This window comes from Pteropus vampyrus, unplaced genomic scaffold, assembly GCF_000151845.1.
Source record: "Pteropus vampyrus isolate Shadow unplaced genomic scaffold, Pvam_2.0 Scaffold286, whole genome shotgun sequence".
NCBI lineage: Eukaryota > Metazoa > Chordata > Mammalia > Chiroptera > Pteropodidae > Pteropus > Pteropus vampyrus.
In genome coordinates this window covers 1,072,255-1,089,227 of record NW_011889067.1, presented here as the reverse complement: position 1 = coordinate 1,089,227, position 16,973 = coordinate 1,072,255, and the positions used below count along the sequence as shown (strand labels likewise).

Genomic DNA, 16,973 nt, shown 5'->3' with positions numbered 1-16,973 from the left:
GATCATGACATAGCCCCGCCAACCGCCACCTCCAGCTCCAGTTTGTTTTGATACCACCTCTCCCCAGCCCGCCGTCCCACCCCACCATGAGATGAACAGGTACCACAGCTGGAAGTTGGCCGCCTGGGTTGAATCGCAGAAATTAATGCCCATGACAGCAGTGGCAGACTCTCCGGGTGCCAGGGACTCTGCAGTGGGACGAGACAGAGACGGGGAAGACACCATCACCCTCTGAACACAGCTCCTCTGTGGAATCCTATCTTTCTGGGCCCCAGGAAACAGTTCCTGGCTCTCTCCTAAAGTCTAAACTCCAACGCCCTTCTCCCGACCCTCACCCATTTAAGTCGGTCTTGAAACAACCAAGCCTCCAGCAGCTCCTGCCCTGATTCAGACTCGATCGTTTCCTAGTCTAACCTGTCCACCAGGACATGGATCGTGTTAGATGTCATCTCTGTGCCCCCCAAACCTGGCCCCTGGCCTGGCGCAGACAGGACATCGGGAGCCACAGAAAGACTGCCCAGGAGCCCCCTTCTCCACCATGTTCAAGGCCATTCTGTACCGATTTCAGGAAATGCCTGGATGCTGATGCCAGCAGGCAGCCTGGGGGTGCCCACATGCAGACTCTTGATGGGGGTGTCAGAGCTGTTGGAGAAGTGGACGTGCACAGACACCATGTGGGGATCCCCAGAGAAAGGCTGGCGACTGAAGGCGTAGTCCACAGCCAGCCCCTCGCCAGCTACACGGTGTAGCAGCTCCTGCCTCCCGACTCCTGACACTGGGCTCAGCAGCTAGAAGGCAGGAAGCGGAGGGGAAGTATGCAAATGAGCAAGAAGGCGAGACCGTGTTCCAGCCTTGTCCCTCCCCAGGTTCCTCCAGCAACAGGGACTCAAGGCTATTCCCTCCATCACACCCCCTACACACAGGTCCACACCTTAGGAGGCAGCACAGACCTGTGTCTCTGTCCTGTCCCACTCACCGAGGGCACCAGCGGGGAGTCCGTGAGTGTCAGGCCCTCCAAGTCAGCAGCTAGACTGGTGGACACAGCCGTGGGGGGAGACACAGGCTGGACACTGGGAGGGGTGACTGTGGGAACAGATGAGGAGTACTGTGATGGGGAGAAGCAAAGTGGAATCGCCCTAGGTTGGGCAGGGAGCCCTGGGCTCAGGGAGCAGACTTTTCAGCACCACGGACAGCGGGGCTCGGGCCAGGCTGGTGGGTCTGAGTGGATACCCACCCTTGACCCCAGCTCCACACCTGCTGCCCTCTCAGGCCTGAAGGTGTGTTCTGTATGCTCCTCCCACTCCCCACCCCCCAGGTCCAAGGAACCCAGGCCAGAGCTCCCACAGGCCCTCCTGAGTCACTCTCCAGGCCACCTTCCCCGTGGCCTCTCCCACCCGAACTCACAGTCCTCTAGGTCAAGCAGGGAGATCTCCTTGGCTGCAGGGGCACTTTTGCCACCAGGAGGCTGAAATAGAAAAATGGGGAGTGGCTGTGGGGGGTGTGCCACGCCTCTTCCAGGCTGGCGGGAGATACCACGGTGTGTTCTGGATAATGGGGAAGGCCTTGGTCTCCAAGCCTGCTCCCCTACCCCCGCCCCAAGGTGCTCACTGTCTTCTTCCTCCAGGAGGCAGGCTCCGCCTGCTCCTCCTCGCTCTCTGAAGACATCTCAGACTCTGAGGAGCTACTGCTGGAGTCGCTGCCCTCATCTGAAGACGAGTCTTCTCCTCGTCCCTCTGCCACCTTCTTCCTCTTCTTCATCTTCCTCTTCACACCATCCTCCTCGCTCTGTTCACTGGAGGACAAGGGGGCAAACGGCGCTCAGGCTCAGACTGGACACCCACTCCTCACCTCCCGGAAGAGAGGAGAAGCCCTGAAAAGTGGGGGCGAGGGTGGAAAGTCCGAGCCAGCTCGGACCCCTGACCTCTGGCTGCTTCTCTGTGCTGCCCCCACGAGCCCACCTGCGGCTGGCCAGAGCAGCCGTGGCTTGAGCTGACCAGCTCGGGAGGAGGTCCAGGGGCTCGGGAAACTGGCCCGGGCTGCATGTGAGCCCTTCTCTTCCAGGGGAGGCCTTGAGCCCACCAGTCGCCTGGCTCCCCTCCTACCTCTCACTGCTCCTGCCCTTCTCCTCGTCCTCGTCCCGGTCTTCGTTGTCGGATGCGCTGCTGGACTCCCCCGAGCCGCTCTCACTGCTGCTCTTACTGTCTGACTCGCTCTCGGACCCGGGGTCTGCGGAGGAACCATTTCGGGCTTCTCTCCCTGTGTGCCGGCCTCCCTGGGTCCCAGGCAGGTGCTCTGGGCTCCCCGCTTCAGACTGTGCACTGAGGGTACAAACTCTCCCCGTGACCTGCACTGGCCCCAGACACCAACTAGAGCAACTGGGACACAGATGGACCTGTACGGATACACTTACACAAGCACACACACTCCTGGGACCTGCAGTCACTCAGGTGCATGCACACATACACAAGTACACACAGGCAGGGGCACACGCCCTTGGCCGTATGACCATGTAACACACACACACACACACACAGCCAGCCAGCCACAAGGCAAGCACAGGGTGGGAACAAGGGACCCCCACTCTGCTGATCTCACCGCTGTCTGCAGACTCTGTGGGGCCTGACTCCCCCTCAGAGTCTGAGTAGAAGGGTTTCTCCTTCTCCTTCCTCTTCTCCCGGTTTGAGCACTTGGTCCATTCAGGTACCTGGAGGTCGGGGGTGTGAGAGGGGGAGGGTTAGGAAACCGTGGTGGGGGAGGGGGAGGGAAAAGCAGAGCCTTCTTATCCGTCACTTCTATCTGTCCCCAGGAAGGAATCGTGGGGGAAGAAAGGAGCTCTGTCCATGGAGGGGAGGGGACGCTGCCCACAGAGGGGGCACTGCCAAACCAGGGAAGCAGCAGAGGGCAGACACAGGGGTGTAGCAACGGAGGGGAGGGGAGGGGATGGGGGAGCACTGCACGCCGAGCAGAGAGCACACGGCACACGGGGGTGGGGGACCTCAATGTATTCGCCCAGCAGGCCCACGTGGGTCTCAATAAGGGAGAGATCTTCTTCCTGCATGTGGGGAGGGTGTCAGTGGGGCCAGCGCTTCAGACACCGCGGCTCCCTGCTGCCTGTCCCTCCACACGTGCAGTCCAACCCGCCACCCCTGCTGACCTCCACGTTGCGCACAGATGGGTCCGGGGCCTCCTCTGGCCAGTCTGGGAGCTCCTGGTAGCCCGTGGCCTTGGCATTGAGCAAGTGGGACAGCGAGCCCAGCTGGAAGTGGTCCCGGTCTGGAGACAAGGTTAGAGGTCAAGCCAGGGTGGCAGTGAGGCATTGCCCTGGAACTTGTTTCCTAGGGAATTGTTGCAATTCTGGAGGGGACTCTCTAGCTAGGGAAGAAAGGGTGGGCGTGTCCCTTAACAGCCTTTCCATGCTGGCTGCACCTTCAGGCCTATAGGCTGGAAAAGGCTGTCTTAGCCCAACCAGAGCAAGGCGGAGGGGCCAGGGCAGGTGGGACTGCAGAGGAGCGGACTCCGGGCCTGGAGGTGCTGCTGTCCTGTCTGCTCGGGTCTGCCTGCTGGGGCAGGAGAGGTGTGGTGTGGTGTCTCTTCCAGAGCATTGGGGACTGGAGGTCTAGCTGGGATGAAGACAGCAACCAAGGACAGCAACTGGGAATGGGAGGCTGGCCGGGCTGGGATAGGGCCGGGGCAGAGGAGGGCGGCACAGGGATTTGCGAGTGGGGATAGTATTTGGGAGGAGAGGGACTGTCCCCCTTCTTGCCAGGAAATTTTCAAATCTGCTCCGCAGATGTGGGTCCAGGGAAGAAAAAAAGCAGAAAGCAAAGACACCAGGAGAACGAGCGTTATGGAGGAGGCTGCCCTCCTGTGTGGATTCCTGGGTCAGGGAATCGGAGGGGAGACCCTCTCCTGTCAGCCTCTCCGAGAGCCCCTGTCCTGGAAGATGAGCCCCAGACAGAGGCCAGGCTGGGGTTTGACCTCCAGTGACAGCACGAAGTGCTACAACTGCCTTCCCAGGACCCTTACGAATATACACCTCTCATTGTGTTTACTTTCTGCCCTCCTGGGCCCTTGAATTTAACGCCTTGCTATAGAGAGCCTGCTCAGGGAGAGATGGAAAGGGGAGCCTAGCGGAGAGGAGCTCATCCTGGCTGGGAGGGCAGAGACTGAGGTGCAGTGATGCTGGTGGTGGTTGTGGGCAGGTAGAGCAAGCCCTGGGTGCTGCAGGACCGGCAAAGGGTTGGGCAGGGGCAGGAGGGAGGTGCCTTTTCCAGAAATCCTGCCCACGAGAGCCTGGTGCCTAGCTGGGACGGAGACCTCAAAGGGAGATCTGGGACCAGGGTCCTGGTCAGTTCCTCCCCCGGCCCCAGGAAGGTCACTCCTGATTTCAGCTCCCACCTTTGAAAGATGACTCCAGGACGGGGGCTGGTTTGGGTGCCAGGAAGAGCTTCTTAGCATGGCGGCTGAGGACCCCGCCCTGCTCGGAAGGGACGATAAGCTGGCGGGTGAAGCGTGCTCGGTCACGGATATCATAGTTCTGGTCATACTTGGCTAGACTCAGCACATACTGGGTCAGCAGCTTGGTCTGGGGGGCAAGAGGTGGGTCATCAGCCGCCAGAGAGGGTGGGGACACAGTTCTCAGAACCAGCCTCTGTAAGCCAGTACCTGCGCGCAGTGCTTCGGCTCTCCCCACGTCCCCTCCCACCCGGCCGCTGCACAGACTGCGTTTTCCCTCACCTCCCTGGGCCTGACCCCTGACCCCAACTTTGACAGCTGCCTTGGGCCAGCAAAAGACGTTGCCCTTTGGACCGTCCTCCTCTTGGCTTGTACTCCGCTCCTCCTCGGGTGTGTGGTCCCATGGCCCCAGGCCCAGCTCCGCCCACTTAGTGCAGGCCACCTGACCTCTTCGCTCTGGGATGCCAGGGTGAGTGGAGGTCTGGCACATTCTCCCAGACCTCAGTGTCTAGGTGCCATCACCCAAGGGGAAGCTAGATGACAGAAACTTCAGCAGGGGCTGCGCCCACAACCTTCGACTCACCCAGCAGATTCTGAGCAGCCCAGGGGTCTCACGACCACTATCCCCGCCTTGAAAGGTCCTAGTGACATGAGAGCGGCTGCAGCCACATGAGTTCACTCTCTGTAGTCAAGGCAGCCGCACCCCGGGACCTAAAATCTCTTGATTTCTACCCTGATCCCAGCCTAGTCCAACCTGTCTAACCTTCACAAAACGGCAGGGGATGGCCATCGTTTCGGGAGTGTCTCCTAGTGAGAAGCATTGCCCTGGGTGCTTCACGCCATCTCGTGTCACCTCTACAACGCTCCTGAGAGGTGGTGCTATTGCCCCTTTTACAGAGAAGCATCACCAGGTCCTGGACTCGCCAAAGGCAACTCTATCCGCACTGCTGACCTATGGGGACAGCCCTCGTCCAGGTCCCCATCTCTATGACCAAGACAGTTAAAACACCAAGTTCCTACGTCCTGAGTCACTACAGCCGGAGTGACCGGAGCAGCAGGAATCTACAGAGAGGGCCTGGAAATGACTCTGGTCTTCCTGATGTTATGGTTATGTCGTGGTACATCCAGCCTTGGATATGGCTGACCCAGGTAATTCAGCGGGGGCATCAGGAAGGCGTCCATGAGTTGCAGAGCCCTCAGACGCTGGCCCAGAATCAGAGCTGCTGCTGTGGCAAAAGTCTAATGAGCCACTGGGACCCCGCCCCTACCTATAACATTGCCCAGGGGACTTCAGGGCTTCACGTTCAGTTCGGTCCCTTCCAGCACAGTGCCACCTACAACACTGTTTGTGTCACAGAGGACTCCAAACCCCATCCTCCCCTAAGACGCCATCGCAACAGACTTCATCACAGACCTGCCTCTTCTCTGGCCAGACGCCGTCTCAGCAGCCAAGGCTAGTGGATGCCCTCATCAACCCGGTCCATTACCAAGACCCTCCTGCTGACCCTCCTTTTGGTTGGAGAGTGTCCCCTTCCACAGACTCCCCAACTCGCTGATCAAAGACTCCCTCCCTCTCCACCTAAGTCTTTGCTTCCTTTCTGGAAAGAAGCATTCAGGATTTGGATCTACCTGTCCACAGCCTCAACTGCACAATATAAGAAGGGCTGGTCCAACCACCGCAGGATTTGCCCGTATTTTTCATTATCCTTCTCCATCCCAAAGACCCATTTCCCAGGATTATGACATCCAGTCTGCACCACCAGGACCCTACCTCTCCTAGCAGGACCCACAGGAATCACAGGCTGCTCAGAAGAGCCTGAGGGGCACGCTTCACTGCACTGAGAACAGACCAAGACTCCCACTGAGCAGTGCGCTCCAGCTGCCGGGAGAATTGTAGGTGGGGAACACTGATCCTTTTTTTTTTTTTTAAACGCCTACAGCACCTGGTCTTCCTAGGTGGTCTCCCATCCAAGTCTATCCAGGTCCGAGCCTGCTTAGCTTCTGAGATCAGACGAGACTAAACATGTTCAGGTTGGCATGGCCGTAGACACTGACGCCTTTTTAAGAACCTGTGCCAATACATCTGCTACCTTGCAACCACCTGTTAAATCACGTTGGGAAAACTGGCTACTCAAAAAAATATATATATATCCTCCCCTCACATACTACATAAAAACACGCTCTAGACAGATATGGCAGATAGATCCTCTGGCCCCCCTGGGCGGGGGATGGCTGGGATTGTTGTGGCCTTGCGGCAGTACCAGAATGTCACCTATGGCACTGGGATGGGAGACACGTCGCTGCTGTGTGCAAGAATGACCACGCACACATCCATACCACCTCCCTCCCACTACGCCAAAGATGCCTCTTTCTCCATCAGTCCCAGAAGAGACAGGGAAGAAAGAAGGGAGAAGGGAGGGAGGAAAGGCGAGAGGGACGAAAAAAAGTCTCTATGAGTCAAAGAACCTTTGTAAGGGGTCTATGCCTGGCAGGACCCACCTTCGAGTGAAGGGTTCCTGGAGGTCAGTGTCCATGTGCCCGAACAGCCTACGCTAAGTACCCTGATGGTGGCCAAGACCCCGTGTGTATGCCCAGGAGAGGGATTCAGCTATATACAGCTACAGCTCACTGTGCCAACTGCTTGCAGCTCTCATTGCTCTGTGTTTTGGGCTGTTTCCCCTACTTGGCTGTGAGCGTTTGGAGGCCAGCAAACATATCTCACTCAAGGTCATCACCCCAGGCACAGCTCAGTGCCAGGCACAGTAGGCACTCAGGAAATGCACATTACATTGATCGATCAACAAACGCACTGGCAGCCAACAGAGACAACTTGGGGAGATACCACGTGGCCACATCTAGGCTTATGAAATGTGCCTACATCGACATCCTGAGGCTCAGCACTCTGGCTCAGTGCTGAGCCTGTCAGCCCCGCCCCCTCCCCATGCCCCACTCCCTGCCCCAGGCCTGGGAGGCTCCCTACCCACACTGCTGCGTCTTTTCAAATGTTCCTCCCACCTGCTCCTTCCTCCCATCTGAACAAAGGAGGCAAACATTTGTTCAGGGACCGAATGCTCCCCATGGTGCTCCCTCTACCTTCTTTCCAATCTGCTTCTCTCAGTCCTGACACCCACAGACCCGGGCCCTCGTTGCTTCCACACGTGACTGCTGTCCTTCCCGGCTCCCAACAAGAACTCCAGCACATGAGGACCCTGCCTGGTGTCCCTGGGGCCTACTCTAGCCACCAGGGGTCAAAGGAGCCCCTGGAGAAGCACACGGGCCACCACCCACAGACTCCCGTGGGATGGCAGAGAGGTCACATTCAGGCTGGCAGGGATGTCACAGTCTTTAGGTTAAGGCCGTGCTGCTGAACTGAGCTACCTGCCCAGATGCTTTGCTCCAACAGGTGGCAAACTTTTTCTATAAAGGGCCAGAGAGTAATTATTTTAGGCTTTGCAGGCCACATGGACTCTGCTGCAAACAGTCGATTCTGCCATTGTAGCATAGAAGCATCCACAGACAAACAAATGAATGAACGTGCTGTGTCCCAATAAAACTACTTGTAAAAACGGGCAGCAGGCTGGATTTAAGTGAGTGAGGCAGTGAGTATGGGAACTGTCACGGAGCTTGGTATCCTCAACACCTTGAAAAGCTCTGCACACTATACTATATTCTCAGGAGAATCTGCTGGGACAAACTCAGGGAATGCTGGACACTCAAGAGGCTTTTAATATCCTGATTCCAGCTTAGCTGAGCCACATCCTTGGCCTATAGTACCTCTCATAACCTTTCACCAGCCACCCGAACCCAAGTGGAGACTGGCCACGCATCACCAGGTTTTGGGAGGAAGCACAGATCACATCTGGGATACATGTTCTCCCATCAGTGCCTGTCACTGCTGGCCTCTCCCTCAGTCCCACTCGCCTGTGTTCCAAGGGTGGCAGATAGGAACACTCCTGCAGGCAAACTGGAGGTCACAGCCCCAGAGGAGAGACTCTTCAACAGTGGCCACCATCCCTATCAGGCCCTTGGATCTCAAGAGAAGCCACGGACATTGGGGAAACACTGGTTACTGGGCAGACTGGCCATCTGCCCTGAACTCCTCCCTTCAGAAAGAGCTGCTGGAGTTCACAGTCACCTGGTAAGGACCCACAGAAAACTGCCTGGGCCTCTTCCGGGGACAAGAGTGTTTTACGGGGCATCTATCAACCTGTACCTGCTTTGAGTTGGTCAGGTAGAGCTTGGCCGCCAGGTTGATGACCTGCAACTTGACAATATCTTCCTCTGCTGTGAAGGACTTGGCCATCTTCCTCAGGACGTCAGGTGCAATCTTGGGGACGTGCTCGCAGTACTCACCGATGAGCCACAGGATGCTGGCTCGGGCCATGGGCACCTGTGGGCGTGGAGGCATTAGGACTGGGGTAAACGTGGCATGTGGGTGAGCACGGCGCCTGCCAGGGAACTGGCCCACTGCATTGCGGGGTTCTCTGGAAACGGGCGTAAGGGGTGGTGGGAGAGAGATTAAAAGGCGTGCATTTCCTGGGCGGCATCTCCCCTCTTCCCCAGAGTTCTGGCTTCTTCAAACCCAAAGTCAGTCGTGGTTGAAAAGACTGACTTTCTGGATCTGTTGTACCCTCAGTGCTTTACTGCTACTCTTCCTGAATCTTCAGGAATGTCTTGTTTGAATGTTTCAGTGTGGCAAAAAACACAGGATTTGTCCATCGGCCACCCATCTCGGCTTTGGAGAAAACATGAGTGGGGAGCTCAGTGAGGGATCCCCAAAGGGAAGGCGAATCTTGGGCAATGCGATCACAGTTACATGGTCCCATCTTTCCCCTCCTTCCACCTATAGACCTTTAAGGGCCAATATGGAAGGTTTGAACTTGATTTTCAAATCATGGAAAGGATGCTGGGGTGGGGAGGGGGACATGGGGTTACACGCTAACCTGGATGTTGTCTGTGAGTTTTGCCAAGTGTTTGATGATCTCTCCATGCTGTGCCGGCTGCATCTGCAGCAGCTTCTTAATGACGACCACTGACTCTGCAACCACCAGCTCTGTGGGACGGGAATGAGTGTGTGGACCCCGGGACAGTCAGATGGCCATACACAGGTGGACAGACATACCTGCAATGCCCCCAGGCCCTCGGCTCTCTTCCTCACCCCCCTGCGCTTCTCCAGTGGCTCTCAGAGATGCAGGGACACTTGGACACTTATTGAGGCAGACAGAATGATGGACAGACACCGTGCCCGGATAGACAGGTGGATGCCCTCTGGCTGTCAGAGTCAGACACACAGGCAGATACCCATGGTCACCAAAGTTGGACACTCAGACAGATAGATAGACACTCACCATCACGGTTGGACAGCAGCTGCACCAGGCCGTTGAGGCAGGTGTCACGGACTCGGCCTATGTTAGTTGCACAGCGTCCAATGGCCTGGATCGTGGCTGCCACGAAGTCCTTGTCCATGCTGCGAATATAGGTCTGTAGGACACCACAACAGAGTGACCCCTAGCAGGCAGTGACCCCTCAGTGACTGCAGGCTTGAGGGTGACCTTCTGGAAAGCTGTCACCCCTCATTTGATGACTCATCACACCAGAGACTGAACTCTGGGAGAGGGAGTGACACCTTTACCTGTCACCCCGTGATTCCTTGGCCCAAAGCCAGCAGAAGGCATTGGGAGGGGACCTAAGATAAGGTTCTCTGCTTTGGACCCTTTAGAGAAGGTGTGACCCACAGGACGATTCCCACTGCACACAGGAGCTCCTGGGCCCCTCTGCCTGGGCGCTGCCTTGGCCCATACCTGGAATTCCCGCAGGACCGTAGGGATGTTGGTCTCATTGGCCAGGTTGGTCAACACTTCCAGCTGCAGAGGAGGGAGAATGGGCTTTCTGTGCTTTCACGGCCCGACATTCCAAACACGCTCCACAGACCGGAAAACACTCCTCGGGGCGGTCCTGCAGCATCCTCAGACTCACGAGAGAACTGGCAGATCACGACACTTGTCCAGAATGCAGGACCGCTCTGCCCCGTCAAGGGGCTCCCTGACACAGCGCACTTACGGCGTGATCGCGTCGCCTCTCCACTGCCACTGAAAACTCACAGCCTCCTACTGCTTCTAAGATAAAGACGGATGTCCTTACCTCGGTCTGTAAGTCCCTGAATGATCTGACCACTGTCCCCCTCTCACCTCCGGCCACTCCCCCTCGCCCTCTACGCCCCAGTCACACACAGGCCCTTCGTCAGACCCCCTCCTACCTCAGGGCCTTTGCATATGCTGTTCTTCCCACTCCTGTCCCTGCCTTTACCTGGATAATTCGTGTTCACTCCTCAGCTGAGCTCCAGCCTCACCTCCTGAAGGACAACTTCCCTGACACCAGATGAGATCATGTCCTCCTATTTAATGGTCTTATAGCTCTCTGCATTGCTCCTTCATACCACGTCTCACACATGGACTTTTCCATTTGTTTTGTGACTAACCGCTCAGTGCCTCCTCCTCATCCCAACTAGATGGTAAGCCCCGCCAGGGCAGGCTGCCCGATCAGTTCGTCTTCCCTCGTACCCTTATCTCTAGCTATGTGACTAAGTTCAGAAGGGCTAGGAGGAACTGCTGCCGAATGAAATTAGTCACTAATGAGGAGGCCGAGTAGGAATGGAATGGGGGTACAGGCTGCTGCCACTTTGTCGGCGGGCATAGGTTCACGTGAACGTCTGAGGGGGTAGGTCTGTGGGGGCAATAACACTGTGAGTGGAGGACAGAGACTGCATTGGGAAAGTATGAATTTTAAAGTCATTAGAACTGACTTTGGGGTAGTTACCTTACTTCCCTGGGACACATTTTAGTAAAACGGAGATTATGTATACTTTCTGAGCTTATTATGAAAATCAGGTCACTTCATATGTGAAAAGTGGCAGGTATCTAACAGGTCTAGGCAGAGGGCATTTCCCTTCCTTGTCCCTGACTCTCGCTAGGCTGGCTTCCTGAGAAAACACTTCTGGCTGGGGTGGCCATGGGCTCAGCCCCAGAAATAGGCACTGAGGTGGCCACCTGTGGATATGAGTGGGTCTATGGGTGTGAGGGAGGGACGCAGAAAGGCTGTACCACTTCTGTCCATCACTCACCTTCAGGACCTTGATCTGGGTGGGGTCGGTGGACCTGATGTAGAAGCTCTTCAGGTAGGGCTCAAACATACCCTGGCACAAGAGAGCTCGCGTCAGCCCTCTCTTCCAGAGCCATCCCTCCCCTGCTGGGGCCCAGTATCCTCCCTGCCACATCTCCGCCCTCCCATCCTCGATTCTCCCCTCCTCCCTTTCAGATCCGGCAGGGTCTTTCTTCACTGGGCTTTCCTCCCTCCGCAGCCCTCGGGATCCAGGCCTGCCCTCTCCACTTGCATCTGGGGTCGCCCCTTCACCACGCTGCACCGCCAAGCACTCCCCCAGCCTGCTTTCCCCAGAACCCCTAGGGCCCACAGGAGCCACCCCTCTGACTGAGAAGGCCGGCCTCGGTCCCCTGCTCACCCGGCGCTTGATGGACATGGTGGCCACATTCTGAAGCACGACATACTGCACCTCACTGTGGGGAGGACGGTCAGAGGTGTCCCGGCCCCTCAGATGGGGCGAGGGCAGAGGGTGGGGAATGGGAAGTGGACCAAGTAGGAGAGAGAAGAGGACCGACGTGGGGAGGGCACCAGTGGTCAGGCAGAGCTGGGGTCAGTGCGCGGGGCGGAGGGGTTGGTGGGGAGGGGAGGGGTTAGGGTGGGGACGGTGGGGTACATGATGTGCCCAGGGTCTTGCAGTGGGGCAGGGCCAATCCCAGGCTGTGGGTGGGCCTGGGACCGGCACGCACCTGTGGCTGCGCAGCAGGCGCACAAGGGCCTTGGCGATGACGCCCACCTCCGCCTTGGGCGCCAGGTGGAAGTAGAGCTGCGCCACCGCCATGACCACCGCGGCACTGCGGCTCTGCAGCAGCGGCTTCGTGTTGCGCAGCAGCAGCCGGTGATCCGGGTCCATAACATAGGGCTTCCGGGTGGGCAGCGTCGCGGCAGCCGCCTCCTCCGATCCTGGGCCCTTGGCCTCATCCTCCTCTGAGCCATAGAAGGCTTTCTCGGGGTTCTCCTCCAGCAGGGATTCCTTTGGGGAGACAAGCGGGGCAGCAGGTGCCTCCTCTCGGTGACCCTCCTTCCCCACGCTGCGGGCGAGGGTTGGGGGCCCAGCGCACTCACGTTCTGCGTGGGGCTCAGGAACTGCGTGCGCGCGTAGCGGGTGAGCATGCTGATGATGACCACCTGACCCCACTCCTCCACGTCGATGAGCAGGTTACAGAGTTTCCGGTAGTTCTTGTGAATCAAGTCGATGCGCTCCGGACACACCTCCTCGAAGGCCATCACCACGCTGCCCGCCACCAGCTGAGAAGTGGGCAGGGGCAGGAGGGGGTCAACGGAAGGGCTGAAGGGTCTCTCCATGGCCACTTTCCACCACCCATCCCTGTGTGCCCTTGTACACACCGTGGTCTTGTCGGCCAGAAGCTTCTCGATGACCTCTATCAACTGATCCTTCTGGTCAGAATCCAAACTGAGGTAGAAACTGTTGAGAGGGATTTGCCCCGCCCCCCATCTGCCCAAGCTGTGCTCACCTCCCTCATTCAACCCTATTCTTGGAGAGGTGCGAGCCGCCACCTCCACAGTCCTCCATCTGTCAGTTCCCCAAACTGTCTTAAACCATGTAAAGAGTAAATAAAAGCCGGCCTGCCAGACTTGGGAGAGGACAAAGGTGGGCTGGGGGCTTGCGAACCACACTCCTGAGAAGTGGAGGGCAGGGCTGGGCCATACCTGTAGAGTTTAGGGATGGCATGGGCAGCCGTTTTCCGCACATAGGGTGACATGTCCGAGGCAGCTTCCTTGATTGCCAGCATCATGATAGGCACTATGATGGGCACACGGATGCTAGAGAGGACGCGGAGGGCACTGGCACGAATCAGCTGGTTGGGATCCTAAGGGCAGAGGTAGAGGCAGAGCCATGAGAGGCCACCCGCGTGAAACTGTCCCTAGCTTCCTGCCTCCTGTCCTGAGCCTGGATGATGTGCCAGTGTTGCTCAAGGGTACCGATTCTTGGCTCTGGCTGCAGAAATCTCACACCTGAACAGGTATGGCAATGGGCTGCTTCACTTTTAGGAAGAGGAGAAAGCTTTCAAAACACCAAAAGTTCCTTAGAGGAGAACATAATACAACTTTAAAGATGGCAAACTCTCATCGTTTATTTAATGTACTTCATTAAATTTGTGACTTGTTTTAATTTTACCTTTTCATTTTAAGAGAATAAAAATAAACATGTTCTCAAATTAAAAATAAATAAATAAATAAAAATAAAAAAATGCCGAAAGTTCCTGAAACACTTCCTGTCCATTAAGGGTGTGTGTCTGTCTTTGTGTTTATGGCGGAGGTGACTACCGGCAAGTGCAAGATGGCCTCCCTTCCTAAGAGTTCATCCTCGCATTCCTCTTTCCCGAGAGCCTCTCACAAGGGGCTCTTCCTCTTCTTCCATATCACTTCCTATACACCTAAGAAGCGCCTTAGACAGTGCATTGTAATTGAGGCATTATGACATCAGCAGCTGTAAATTACTGTTCTTCTTGGAGGACGGTGGACAATGGGAGAGGTGCTGGGACACTAATGGGGAGATGCTACTCTGATTTTCTAAAATGGGGAGAGCCACAAAATTATGGGTAAAAATGATGGTAATCCCTGTCAAAATTCTGGAATTATTTTTTAAACATACGGTTTACAGGCACTTATTTAAAAAGCAGGAGTCTGTATTTTCTTAGAGTCGAACTATATCACATCTACTGCTAAAACCTATTTTCCTTTTTTAAAAAATTTTATTTGGAAACGATTATGGATTCACAGAAAGTTACCCTAAATCTATTTTCCTTTTTGATAGGGTAACTGGGCTGGTAGATATTGACATTATGTATCTTGACTTCAGCGAGGCCTTTGTGGGAGTCTCCCATAGATGTCCTTGACTGCCATTTTTGATGCAGGCCTCTTGTTTCATTGACCAGGTAAACATTTTAAAAGCAGAATTCATGTCTATTTCACCTCTGCATCACCATAGCCTTTTGCACATGAGAAGTGTTAAGAAATGTGTTTGCTATTGAATAAGATCCTTCCAAAAGAGATGGGAAAATACTGGTCACTGTACAGTTAGGTGGATCAATAACTTAAACATACTTGGGGAAAGTTTAGTAACAGATCGGTGTCAACCTGGAACTGTGAAATGCCATGGGACTCAGTCTGCTGCCCTGATCTGAACAGCTTATCAACATGCTGGAGGAAGATACACAATCAGGAAGACAAAAATTAAGATTCAGAAGCACCCTGGCTCGGACCCTGTGCTAAACCGATAAAATTAAATACAGTAGATCCATAGGGGACTCAAGGGACCAATTGCATGAAGACAGGATGTAGGGAGACCTAGATTAGCTGCTTGCCAACCGGAGGCTTGTCTGAACTGAATCAACCATATTAGTGGGTTAAGAATGCAAACACAGCCTCGCCATGTGCTTATAAAAAGAAAGGAGAACACTGGATGGAAATGGTCCTAATGTGCAGGAGAGCCCAAAATCAACAAAAAGAAAATGAGTTTTAGAGGAACACATATATAATATGATATCATTTACAAGACAATAATATATATATTATTTAGGAATATGGAAATAATAAAAGAATACAAACATGCATATGAATTTTACATGGGAAGATATAGAGGGATCTTTAGCTGTTTAATGAATGTTTTGTTTCTTATTCTGGATATATATATTCATTGTATTTATGTCTTTTATGAATCTGAAATAGACTAAAAAATCACAGCTATGGAGGTTTCAACATAATATTAACAGTTAAAAAAAAAAATTGTAGTTGTCTTAGGATAGAGCAAATTATCTTATGAAAGAATGAGGTCTCCATCCCTGGAGATGACCTGTGACTGTGAGAAATGGTCTAAAGCAAAGGTCGGTACTATAGCCCTTGGGCTAAATCTGTCTTCTGCTTTGTTTATAAATAAAAATTTATCAGAACCTCACCATACCCACTCAACTATGGCTGCTTTTCACACTGCAAAGGCGAAGCTGAGTACTTGCATGGCTGAGACTGCATGGCCTGTGCGTTACTATCTGGCAGGGCACAGAAAAAGTTTGCTGCCCACTCTTCTAGAGAAATCACTGCCAGTGTTGCTCAAGGGTACCAATTCTTGGCTCTGGCTGCAGAAATCTCACACCTGAACAGGTATGGCAATGGGCTGCTTCACTTTTAGGAAGAGTAGAAAGCTTTCAAAACACCAAAAGTTCCTTAGAGGAGAACATAATACAACTTTAAAGATGGCAAACTCTCATCGTTTATTGAACTAATGAGTTCTGGTTTTCTAAAAGGAGAAAAGACTGTAGAAACTACAGGTAAATGTAAAATCTGCCTGTGCAAAAATTCCAGAGTGGTTCCAATAAGATGATTTCACCCTGATTCAAACCAAAAGATTACCTGCCAATCTGAGATAGATCCTTATGGTTTTTGACTTTTAAAAATAAGCTAGCACAACGTGTGGCATAGAGCTATCCAAGCATTTGCTGAGTGAATGAATGAATGATATGTGCCGGCACCCTTGCTTTCCATCCCACCGCAGAGCAGCAGATGTTGTCAGCCCTTCCTGCTGGCCATTGCAGACTGAACTGGGCCCAGATGTGGGTGGTCAATTCTCAGTCTGCTCAGCAACCTACGGAATCAGCGGGGCATGAAAAGATGAGCTGGACCTTTCAGAGTCCCTCTCGCGGAATGTGAACTAAATGTGTGGGAAGACCAGGGGAGTTAATGGTTGTAATGGGAGCTGAGAACTCTGGTGTGGAGAGAGACTAGAATGGCAGTGATGTTGCTTCTTTACCCTTGAGATATCTTCTAACCAGGGGAAGCACCCAGTAGAGACTATCATGCTGCATTTCATATGCAAAAACAAGATGTGAGAATATTCAGTTTTAATAGCATGGGGAGGATTCAGCCTCCACGCCAGCTCTGAAGAACTTGACTCCTCCCACTGTCGCTTCCCTTAGGCGATTTTAATTCCTGCCTGCCTCAAAGAGCTGAGCCACAATAGATGTGATCCAGGTCTTTAAAAGTGGCTCTTTTGCATAACACTGGGGCATCTGAAACAAGTCTGCTTCTCTTCCTGGTGCTAAACAACAACGAGCTTGTCCCAACTCTCCGGGAATAACGGGCAGTACTGAACTTCCTGAAAAACACCTGTCATAAGTTTCCGTCCGCTGCACTGACTTTCAGACCCAGCCTTGGCATCTGAGGCAGGCCTCCTGCATGGTCAACTTTGCTGTTTTCCTCTTGGCTGGCACTCGTTGTTTTCAGCAAACCTTTTTGTCCTCTTTACCAAGTTCCAGGCGAAAATGTTCCAAAGTCTTTGTTCTCTACAGACACCTAGACTGGGTGAGCCTGGCAGTGCTCTGACACCCACAGGTGAGGAACCAGGT

The 16,973-nt window shown here is 54.2% G+C and overlaps 1 protein-coding gene and 1 pseudogene across 1 annotated transcript in view; both read right to left on the bottom strand.

Annotated features, from left to right (window-relative positions):
- Positions 1-16,973, bottom strand: part of AP3B2 (adaptor related protein complex 3 beta 2 subunit) — a 44,246-nt gene that overhangs the window by 4,672 nt on the left and 22,601 nt on the right. The window contains exons 8-26 of the mRNA XM_011376118.2: positions 13,282-13,442; positions 12,958-13,024; positions 12,676-12,858; positions 12,300-12,583; positions 11,972-12,026; positions 11,576-11,647; positions 10,257-10,319; positions 9,804-9,936; positions 9,399-9,508; positions 8,669-8,845; positions 4,399-4,585; positions 3,155-3,273; positions 2,596-2,704; positions 2,103-2,226; positions 1,609-1,792; positions 1,405-1,465; positions 977-1,083; positions 560-788; positions 104-188 (exon numbers count right to left, since the gene is read on the bottom strand). Coding sequence (XP_011374420.1) covers positions 104-188; positions 560-788; positions 977-1,083; positions 1,405-1,465; positions 1,609-1,792; positions 2,103-2,226; positions 2,596-2,704; positions 3,155-3,273; positions 4,399-4,585; positions 8,669-8,845; positions 9,399-9,508; positions 9,804-9,936; positions 10,257-10,319; positions 11,576-11,647; positions 11,972-12,026; positions 12,300-12,583; positions 12,676-12,858; positions 12,958-13,024; positions 13,282-13,442 — 2,510 coding nt within the window. The remainder of the gene's footprint in view (positions 1-103; positions 189-559; positions 789-976; positions 1,084-1,404; positions 1,466-1,608; positions 1,793-2,102; positions 2,227-2,595; positions 2,705-3,154; positions 3,274-4,398; positions 4,586-8,668; positions 8,846-9,398; positions 9,509-9,803; positions 9,937-10,256; positions 10,320-11,575; positions 11,648-11,971; positions 12,027-12,299; positions 12,584-12,675; positions 12,859-12,957; positions 13,025-13,281; positions 13,443-16,973) is intronic.
- Positions 6,387-6,504, bottom strand: LOC111729871 (annotated as a pseudogene).